Here is an 11390-nt window from a genome sequence, read left to right on the forward strand (position 1 = left end):
GAGCCTGAAACTCGGGTAGCCACCATAGTTTCTCTCTGAAACATAAACACATAAATCATCAGGGACAGGCTAAAGCGCACACACATTTACACATCCCTACATGTTCCTTAGTATCCCGAGATTCTTACTTGAGTCGCGTACGGATCCGGTGCTTTCAGTAGTACGGGGCCAATACTACCTTCCACACCAACCCGCATTCGCCTCAAGTCCTCCTCTTAGGATCCTAATTCACAGGTACTCTATCCCTCATGAATATCTAACTACTCTCTCAGTAGACTTCCCAAGATGAACATCTAGATACTCCTCCTAGATCACTCCTCAACTCTAATCTGCCTCGTAAAGATTTCCACCATGTACAACTAATGTTGTTCAAGAACGACCTCCTAAGCTAAGGCATCATAAATCAGGCAACTCTAGCTCAAAACTCCTGAAAATACCTAGCTTACCATCTAGCATGCAGTACCAATAGCTCAAAAATAACTCATCTCATAATATACTCAAGTAAGGGTATTTTGGGAAATCACCGCTTGGGCTCTGGCTGATTGTACACACTCCTTCGTCTCGCTTTCCTCTTAAAAGTTCTTTGCTCGTTTAGAAAATCCTTTCTTTTTGAAAATTTATCAACTCCTCGGTTTGAGTCCAGACATACCCGATGGTGCATCCAAATCCTTCAAACCAAGGCTCTGATAGTAACTTGTAACACTCTAAATTTCCAAACAAAATTTTCATTTTAAAAGTTCACACAAAACATAGTTTAACATTACTCATGGCAATTTGAATTTTTCTCAAACACAAAACATCATAAATTGTTTGTCAAATATCCCAGAATCCACATAAACACAAATCAACAAGCCGGTGTGTACAATCATGTCGGCGCCTTCCCGCGATCCTGAGATGTACCTGAAACACATTTTACAGAAACACTGTAAGCACGAAGCTTAGTGAGTTCCCCAAAATACCACACACACAAATAACTAGCCTCTCATGGCTATATCTTGATAAGGACCCTCCGGTCATGTGTCTCAGTGAAGACCCTCCGGTCTCACGTCTCGGTATGGACCCTTCGGTCCTAACTCAATATATATACACAAAATAATATAACAACATAAGTCACAAAGACAGAATTCATACCAACATATATATCAGTATAATAAAATAAGCACATAAGACCCTCCAGTCGATGACAAGAATATGACCCTCCGGTCAATAACTCGAATAAGACCCTCCGGTCACACATAAATTACCACTCAGGTAAGTATAGTGAGGAGACTCACATCGTGATGTAAAGCAAGTAAATCCCACACCCGAACTGTCGGTCTAGACTCCGCCTAACATATGTCACATATACCTCTAATTAAAATTGATATAAACAACCCTCAAGGATGTTGGCTAAGTCTCTCTACTAAACCTCAGAAGGGTAAAAGACCATTTTACCCCTCCATAGCCTCCAAAGTCCACAACTTGACCAAAACCCTAAAAGTCAATGGAAGTCAACACCCAGCGTGTACACTGGGCGTACAGCCCTCTACGTTGGGCGTACAACTGGCCATGCATGCAGCATAACTGGGGTACGCACGGCGTACGTCCCAGACTTCCTCTTTTCACTCTTTTGGTCTTAATTCGTTAATAAAATTGCTACTGGTACAGATCTGGGTTGATTAAGGTCCATTACTCCATAAATTTGGTGACTTTAAGCCTTATCATGGCTGGACAAGTCTAAAACTCATAAAGTCTAGTCCTTTACTCACAAAGGTCCACATATCTCATGCATGGAGAGATCTTGACGACCAAGCAGTGTTGTAAAACTCGCCAAGTTGGCCGATTACTCCTCCGAGTATTCGCTACTCGGCCCCTTACCGAGGCGAGTTACAAAATCCCGAGTACTCCCCGATTGGCCCCTTACTGAATTGAGCAGTGTTGTAAAACCCGGTCAAATCGGTGATTAATATGTATAATAAACTTAATGATTTATTATTTAACACACACACACATGTGATTATTACTACATATATATCTTAAATTTTCAGTAATTATTCACGAAGTGAGACCATTATGTCCTTTTTCAGTTTTTGTGTTTTCACATATATCTAATTTTGTAATATATTTCAATCAACTTATGATTTTAACTTATGATTTTGACATATATAATTTCCCTAAAAATATTTCTACAAGAATTACCGAATCCGAGTACTCCTGAGTACTCGCTACTCGGTAGTCGGCCGAACAGGCACCGAGTAACGAGTTCTACAACCTTGCGACCAAGACCTCATTTTTATGAATTCAAATGTCTAAAAACACCTAAAAGGACAGGTATTATGCTCTGGAGTTCATCAAACTCATAAAGCTTCAAGCTTAGGAATAAAACCCTAAAAATGGACCAAAACATGAACTAATCAAAACAATGAGAAAGCTTCGAGCTTGATACCTCTGGATGATGCACCAAGCACAGAGAAACTCAGATCCAAAAGCTTGAGCACCAACTCTTCTTCCTTCAAGGCTCCTTCTTCACAAAAGAACTCCACAAGAACACTCAATAAGCCACAAATGCTCACACAAGGTATGGAAACGAGATTTAGGGTTTGAGGGGAGTTGGAGGCTGGAAATGGTGGCTGGAAATGAGGCCATCATGTTCCTTAAATAGGGACACACAAGACAATTAGGGTTTACACTCTGAGCCTAGTACGCCCCGCGTACTAGGTGGCCTCCGCGTTCATGATACGCACACGAGTACGCTGAGCGTACACATGCGTACGCCCTGCGTACTCAACTGCCACCTTTTCTTAGATAAGGACTAATCTTGACAATGCAATCAAAGTTATGGTCATCGATGCATACCTTATTTCGGGATGTTATAGTCAGAATATGTCGAAATGTCGGAAAGCGTGCCTGAAACCTGTCGTAATACGTTTATAATTCGAAATCTGGAAAAAAGTCAAGATCCATAAGGTATCGGAATATAATCCGGAAAATGAATTTGAAAATTGAAATCCATAATAAATATTGTTGCTCCAGAATAGGCATTTCGGAGGGTCTTCGATGGCCGGCCCAATCCAAAATGGACTCCGACAAGGCCCATTCCGAATATAATCGTTATTTTGCAAAAAAATAATTTAAAAATGTTATTATTTTCAAAAATAGACAAATTAATTTCCCTAAGTTTATTTTGCTAGTTCTATCCATACCTAACATCTTTTGATAAATTTCATAAATGGTCCTTATAATTTTAAAAAAATGACATTTTTAGAATATCTTTGAAAAATGTTACATCAGTGGTCTTTATAGTTTTATTTTCTTAGTTATTGGTTCCTATCCGTGCAAAAAGACTATCTTACCTTTTCAAATATCTTTCTTTTTTCTTTTACATATTATTAATATTTAATCACTAAGGCCCCATTATACACCTTCACCCACCCCACCATACTCTAACATGCTCTTTTCTCTTCTTTTTTTCATCACACACCACCGACCATCATCACCGGTTTTAAAAAAATGAACACAGTTTCAAACTTCATAATCCATTTTCACACACCTACACATTAACTTTAAATAAAATGATCTTCAAACCCATGAATTTATGAACAAAATGATCTTCAAACCATCTACAAATAAATCAAAAGTAAAATTCACACACTAAAGTTCAATCTCACACAATCAAAAACAAACATACATAAAATCAAAAAATAAAACACACTAGATTTCGATCTCACACGCACAATAAAAAAACAAAAAAAAACACACACAGTAGTTGAAACACAACCAAACACAGAATCGGAAAATTACATATATGCAAACATAGTGAAAATTGCACCAAAAATTAAATCCACACAACAAGAGAGAGTGGAGTCAAGGGGCATTGAAATGGTGATCGTGTTGGTTTACAGTAGAAAAAGATAGGGATGGAGGAAAGGGCGATAGTGGATATTACCAACAAAAATGAGGCAGTAACGAGGACTAGGCCATCGGGTCACCATCTTTAATGACCTCCTTTCCGATGAGGTGTACCCCCATTAGTTGCATGTTCTTTCCAAGTCTCTATCAATTGTTGAAGACAAGGATATTACTACCCTTGTTGCAACACTGTTGCCTAGAGATGATGGTGACGAGGAGACGGTGGAGAAGGGAGGTTATCGGTGATGTTAGAAGAAGTGATGGCGAATACAGAGGTCCATGTGGTGGTTCTAAGGGTCGATTCCGATGGAAGGATGACATTAGGAAGATGAAGTTGATAAGGTTAGAGACGATGGAAGAAATACTAAAGGGCTTCTAGCCAACGGTATCACGTGGTGCTCTCCCTCTTTGAGGTCGAAGGTTCAAATTCCGTCGTGGACATAGATAGAATTAGGTGTTAGTTTAGGAGTAAATTATATATTTATATTTTCCGGTTCAAATAGAAAAAGAAAGAAAAGGGGTGGGGTTTGATTTAATAGGGTTTTTTGGTTAAAATAAAAATGGGTTTTAATTAATATAAAATAAAATATAGAACTAAAAATCAATGAAATATTTAATTAGGTTATGGTGGTTAGGGATGAGAATTTGGCCCGGAAACCCGAACCGAACCGAACCAAATTAGGCCCGAATAAGCAATTCGATTCGGGTTTCGGGTATCTATATTATGCTTATTCGTTTCTCGGGTTATTCGGTTCGGGCTACCCAAATAAGAGCTTCTAAATACCCGAACCCGCGAACTGAATAAGCATTCCTCGTCCCCTTTCTCTTATAGACAGAAATCAAAATCACAATTCACACTTCTGTCCTCATCGTTCATAACAAAAAAAAAACTTATGCTCGTTCTCATCGTTTCAAAATCGACCAATCTTCTCAACTATTTCCAGACTCGAAATCACTTCTGTGGATCCTTCCTCTTGTTTTAGACTTTCAAAAATCGACCATTCCTATTGTCTCTAAGGATTCACGAATTCCTACTTTGTCTAGTCAAGTAAGAAATTAATTATAATTATGTTAATATACAATGTGAATGCTATTTTTTCAATGTGTTATTGTGTTATGTTAGTATTTGAATGTTTTACATTGATGTATAAAAATACATTGATATTATATTATTCGGGTTATAGAATCCTAATACGGTTTACTCGGGTTTTTTTTCCAATTATATTAGGTTCTTAATCATTTTGTACATGTTATTCAGGTAATAACCGAACCGAACCGATTAATACCCGAACCGAACCAGTATTGGTTAATCGGTTCGGTTTTTCGGTTCATGCAATTAGCCTTATTCGGTTTTCTGATTATTTGGGTTCGGTTCGGTCCAGTTCCAACCCAAATAACATCTCTAATGGTAATGCCTTTAGATCAAATTTGTAACAAGATAAAACCACTTGTCCAATCATACATAAATTGAAACCACAAGGACCGTGGTTGTAATGCGCTCGAAAAATATCCTAGAAGTGCCACTATTCAAAAACCACATGGACAAATTTTGTCCATTGTTTTACTTTCCATGTCAAGTAATTTGATTGAATTATACAAAAATGATTTAAACTAACAAAAAAGACATACCTTTTAATCGTCACATCACCAACAAAAAAGAATGAAACATGATCCACATTAAAAACCCCAAATACATGCACTTTCTTACAAATGGATCTTTACATTTGAGAAACCAACCCTTGTAACAACTTCAAGTATTTATGAGAGAGAGAGAGTATTCAAAGTTTCAAGCCCAAATACAACACCAAAACTACAACGTTTTATACATAAGTTGCCTTGGGTGCCTAAGCCTTAAGGGAGGTCATCTCAAGTCTCAAGTCTCAACTACTACAACATACCAAACCGTGGCACACATCAAACTGAAAAACAGCTTTGTAATTCATGTTGATGAAACAAATATAAATAATAATATATCCCATCTAGCTTTTCACAAATTCCTTTAAACAGAATGCTGACTGTACATCCTGTAAATAAAAAAATAAAAAAGTATATGAAACAAAAGAATTAAAAAATAAAAAGTTTTAATTTTTACCTTTCCAAGCTCTTCACTCAAGCATTGTCTAACTACAGTTGCCTGTTGTATTAGCCTTTCTAGTTCTGAATAACTTGGCAGGTTTCCATGTGCTGTCAATAACACTGTTAATTAAACACAGGACAGGACAGGACAAAACAGAACAGAGACACTCTCTCATCTATGTAAAAGACATTAATACCCTCATCAACAAAAATATACACACCAAGAATTGCTCGGTTCAAGCTGTCTGCAACATGTTGTCGATACTCAAAGCTAAGCAGATGAAACATTGGTGATTTTTCTGGTTCTTCATAAGCTAATAAAGCCATAAAATCCTTCACAAAAGGAAGTTTTTCATCAACACAATAGAAATTAGAAAGTTAAGAAATGAGTTTCTTTAATAATATAACAACATACTTCAAGCTTCTGAACATATTTGGACACCTTCCCAAAAGGGGTCAACTTGGCTTGAGCAAATTCAAGAGCTTCTGTGCTGCCACACAATTTGTAAATTAAATTAAAAATATGCAAATCTTGATAATTAAAAAAAAAAAAACAATTGATATAACTTTGCTCACCATTTTTTTGAGCATATAAGTTCAACAAAGTGAAGACTCAAAAGGTCAAAAAACAGGTCTTTGTTGTTTTCAAGTAGGTCAGGTGAGATCTGTTCTGTCAAAGAAATAGCATCCAATGCATTGCCTTCTAATGCAGAGTGTAAAATTCCTGAAATTTTACATTAAGAGTACCTCATAAGGGTATCCAATGTCCAAAAAGGGTATGAAATTGTGTCGAAAAACTTACGTTTTCTTTTTTCCATATTATCAAGCTGAGGAGCAGATACTTTTAATCCAGTAGAAGCAATTAGTGATTCCACAGTGTCTTTATAGCATCCGTGTATGAGATATGATAAGATGATATTGTGGCTGTCATTGTCATTGATTTTCTGACATGTTTATGAAAGAAAGTTGAAAGATATAATCAGAAACTAAAAGAATATGATGTCAAGAAAACTGTAAGTTTAGGATTTGAAACAATACAATTACAAAAAGACAAAAACCATTAGCTACTTTGTAATATATTCGTTCTTAGATTGTATAAGGAGTTCTCCATACACGAATTATTCTCTCTCTAGAGCAAAACTGACTTGTTGGAGAATCACTTCAGAAAAGTTTGTCCCTAGTACTGATTAGAGGCGAAAAATTCCAGTAACAATGGGGATTTCGACCATCGCCACTTTTGAAGGATTATACTCACTATTTTAAACCTAGGTTTTCGTTTTGGAGAGTATGCAAGAGACTTCAATTAAAATCGACTCAGGGAAACTCATTTGCCAAACGAAATATGTAAAAACCTACGATAAAAAAAACTATGAACCCTAGAAAAGCAAAAGAAACCATACAAATTCATCATTGCCTGTAAAACAATCGCAAACAGTAGAAAAGCACATCGTTGACTAACAAATCATGCAATTTCAGAGATTTCAGTGGACAAATTGATGGGTGATAGGCAAAATAAGTATAATCGATCAAACTTACAATGTTCTCGTACTGTCTCGGATCGACATCCATAGTTGAACGGTTTTGTTCTTCGTCTTTCAGAGATTAATAGCTGAAAATGAATCGCTTTCGCAACGGGGTAATTGTTATAGTGTTGGAAAATGATTTTTTTTGTATAGAGGCGTCTGTCTATGGGTGGATGTATTTCCGTACCGATCTGAACATTACGCCGAAAAATCTACGCTTCCATTTTTCATAAATTGTTGCTTCCCAAATACATATTCTTTTCGTCGATTACTTTTTACGAAAAAGACTTTAGCTTTTAGCCTAAACAAAAAGTTCCAAAATCAAAAGCTACATGAAGTAGCTTTCAATTTCATTAAAACGCTCCAAAATCAAAAGCTACCCGTTACCCGCTAATCGCTACCAGCCAGTTTTTGCCGAACACACCCTATTTTTTAAAATTGTGAAATTAATAAGAGTGGCGGCCTAAGAACCTTTCGAAGTTCGAACCCTTTGAACGAGAATGAGCATGAGATGGAAGCGGCACAAACCCGAGATTCCCAAATACCGAGTTAGGTGGAAAGTTGATATCGAGCACCGAGCCAAACTTACAATATCAGTATTGGTACTGGGAATGATATCGATTTTCGATACTAGCACTGATATTTACAGTACCGAATCATGAATTTCATGATTTTAGAATACTGAGTACCGTCACATATTAATATAGACGGTGGTGCTAGTTTGTTACCGGTTCGTGTCCAGAATTTCGATACTCTTACTCATCCATTCCTTTGAAGTCGATGAAGCTCTCTCCTTCCCAACATGTCTCCCTCGTTTTCTTCTTTGCATCCACCCTAATTTGGTCTGCCCCACCTAACCTCTCTCTGGTACCGAGAAGGTGAGGATGGTGTTCTCACAGGGGCGGACGTAGGATTTTACAGCAGTGGTTGCACGGGAGAGTAGTTGCACGGTAGTAGAAAAAATAAAATTTTCAAAAATTTTCAAAAAAAATTTCACTGCGGCCGGAAAAGTTAGGGGTTGCCGGGGCCACCGTGGACCACCCCTAGGTCCGCCCCTGTGTTCTCATCAGTGCTGGAGTGCCACCTCAGCCAAGTCGAAGATCTAACCCATGCCATTTCGTCCATTCTAGTTATGGTTTTGATAGCAAGTGTCAAATTATACGAACATATATTTAGAGATAATCACTAAAATAATTAAACTAAAAGTAATATATCACAAACTGGTAACGTTTTACATTTTTATCAAGAAAAAAGTTATGAAATTCATATATCAACGAAGATTAGCTATTCCAGACACAAAGTGATTTTCACATCTTGCTTGTGAAATTCGTTAAATTCGTAAAATACTTTAATTCAAATTGTTTTTTTAGTGTTTTGGGAATTTTTTTTATGTTAATTCCCTAGATAAGACAAATGTTGGACTATTTGTATCACAACTTTAGAACCCTTTTTTTCTAAATTCTCAGATGATTTTCGTTCTGTAGAATTACAAATTTACCCATTAAAGTTCTTTAATTTCTTCTCTCGGTCGAGTTTCTTCTAGGATCATTAGCAATTTGCTTGTTTATATTAATGGGATCTTTAGACTACTTGAGTGTGTGTGACAAGGGCATGACAAAGATGATGTGGCTCTTTATGCTACTATGAACATTGTCACGTGAAAATGATAAAAGGAGAAAAATGTCAAGCTCAACATATATGTGTCAAGTATCTCTCGTTTCCCCCACTCTTTCCACTCTCTCTTTCCTTCTCTTCTCATCTGCCATAGAAAAATGATACCACTTCGTTGTCATGGTAAATAATGATATGTTTGTAACTCTAAGGCTAGGATAAATTCGATTGTGTGGTTACAAAATCCAATCCTGCCTTGACATGCTTTGTATTCTAGCTACTTGCTAGAATTTGGTTTCAAGTTTTTTAATATATATTTTGCTGTTGTTCAAAAAAAAAATAATGATATGATTGTTGTAAATCTTACATGGAGCTGACGTGGACATTGCGAAAATGGCATCACTCTCACTAATCTTAGAGAAAAAGACAAATGTTCTAGATATTCTAGATAGCAATGATGAATAGGGTGACAAACTAAACAGAGTATAAGTTTAAAGTTTCACCAATGTATAAATATTTTGTAAAATACATCAAATTATGTACTTAAACCTATTTCATCCATATTGATGTTAACGTTATTCAAAAATATTTTTTCCAAAATTGTTTAAGGTCAACTAGTAACTATATTCTTTTAGTTTAATCTAGTTATGTTCTTGAATATCTACTTGAAGAATTATTTAGTGAATTGTAGATATTTATGAGAGGGTATAAAATAAGTTGCCCATGCTTTCTTTTCGTTATTTTACTTCTTTGTTAATAATATGATGATTTACACAATGAAGTCCTTCAAATAGCTATAATATACTAGGTTATAACCCGTGTATCACACGGTTAGTTGATATAGTAAACAACATAGGAGTATAAAATCGTACTCATTAATCATAAATCATAAATTTACAAATAATTATCTTTATATTAATTTGATGTTTTCTCTATGTATCTATTATCATTATTTTTACATGCAGCGATCAATTAGATAACATTATTTTTCAAGTGCTTTGCTATGAGTTCTCTTTCCGGTCTTTAAACAAAACCAATATTTGTAAGGTATTGTGGTCTTCCCCTGTTTCAACCCTTGCTATGGATCTTCAAGCTATTCTTTAACAGTATACAAATATGGTTTCAAATCCAAAGTGTATTGAACTCCTTATTCCCATTCAACTCTTAATATTGTTAGCCATTTACGATGGATATGAAAAACCAAGCAATAAAAGTTGATGATCTGGTCAAGTGATGTTGCATCCAAGACTAACTTGCAGCTATTCTTTAACAGTATACAAACATGGTTTCAATAAACTATTGTAATCATCTGAAATTATCTTATAAAATCTTTTATTTTTAATTCTCTATCAAAGTTTTATGGGATATATACAGTAAAGTCCCAATATTTTCATCGATTTGACAAGAAAGTCCTAAACTTTATTTTTTTGACAGTAAAGTCCAAATTACCGGCAGTTTTTGACACTTTTACCCTTTTTTCCCGGTTAGCCGGTAATTAAGACTTTTTTGTCAAAAAAAATAAAGTTTAGGACTTTCTTGTCAAATCGTCAATTAGGACTTTACTGTCAAAAAAATAAAGTTTAGGACTTTCTTGTCAAATCGTTAAAAATATTGGGACTTTAGTGTATATATAAATTTTTTTGGTTAGAAATTTAATGGTATAATACTCTTTAAGCATAAGAGTTATTAAAAACTTCTCTAATCAGCTAGATCCTATTGTAATCCTTAACGTTTGCTTCTTGTTAAATCGTTTTTTTAATCTCAACAAATCGACATTGAAAAAAATTGAGATAATAAAAAAGAAAGAAAGAACCAGGGTTCGGTTTCTTATTTCTCCATTTTTGGGACATCAAAAAGCTAACACAACCCTGGTTCTTTCTTTCTTTTTTATTATCTCCATTTTTTTCAATGTTTGTTTGTTGAGATTAAAAAAACGATTTAACAAGAAGCAAATGTTAAGGATTTCAATAGGATCTAGCTGACTAGAGAAGGTTTTAATAACTCTTATGCTTAAAGAGTATCCTACCATTAAATTTCTAACAAAAAAAGGATATACACTAAAGTCTTATTATTTTCAACGATTTGACAAGATAGTCCTAGACTTTGTTTTTTTGACAATAAAGTCTTAATTGACGATTTGACAAGAAAGTCCTAAACTTTATTTTTTTGACAAAAAAATCCTAATTACCGGTTAACCGGGAAAAAATGGTGAAAGTGTCAAAAATTGACGGTAATTTGGACTTTACTGTCAAAAAAATAAAGTGTAGGACTTTCTTGTCAAATCGATGAAAA

The 11390-nt window shown here is 35.3% G+C and overlaps 1 protein-coding gene and 1 long non-coding RNA gene across 4 annotated transcripts in view; both read right to left on the bottom strand.

The window, feature by feature from the left end:
• Positions 1-5541: 5541 nt before the first annotated feature.
• Positions 5542-7737, bottom strand: LOC145112625 (LisH and RanBPM domains containing protein). The gene is made up of 7 exons (XM_079048767.1): positions 7501-7737; positions 6767-6908; positions 6541-6688; positions 6380-6455; positions 6186-6297; positions 5981-6072; positions 5542-5912 (listed from the first exon to the last, which is right to left on the bottom strand). Exons 1-7 carry the CDS (start codon positions 7531-7533, stop codon positions 5868-5870), a joined length of 648 nt encoding a protein of 215 aa, XP_078904893.1. The 5' UTR covers positions 7534-7737; the 3' UTR covers positions 5542-5867.
• Positions 7738-10947: 3210 nt separating this feature from the next.
• The window catches only part of LOC145117408 (uncharacterized), a 1414-nt gene continuing 971 nt past the window's right edge, over positions 10948-11390 (bottom strand). For all 3 annotated transcript variants that reach the window (XR_013712644.1, XR_013712645.1, XR_013712643.1), the window contains exon 3: positions 10948-11390. This exon is cut by the window's right edge. This is a non-coding gene — a long non-coding RNA (uncharacterized LOC145117408).

Source organism: Lactuca virosa, chromosome 5 (assembly GCF_052849685.1).
Source record: "Lactuca virosa cultivar CGN04683 chromosome 5, Lactuca_virosa_CGN04683_v6, whole genome shotgun sequence".
Taxonomy (NCBI): domain Eukaryota; kingdom Viridiplantae; phylum Streptophyta; class Magnoliopsida; order Asterales; family Asteraceae; genus Lactuca; species Lactuca virosa.

Coding starts and splice junctions, on each gene's coding strand:
- LOC145112625 (XM_079048767.1), bottom strand. CDS start 7,533: ATGGATGTCGATCCGAGACAGTACGAGAACATT. Junction 6,689..6,766: donor TAATATGGAAAAAAGAAAAC/GTAAGTTTTTCG, acceptor GTAAAATTTCAG/GAATTTTACACTCTGCATTA. Junction 6,298..6,379: donor AATATGTTCAGAAGCTTGAA/GTATGTTGTTAT, acceptor CCTTTTGTGAAG/GATTTTATGGCTTTATTAGC.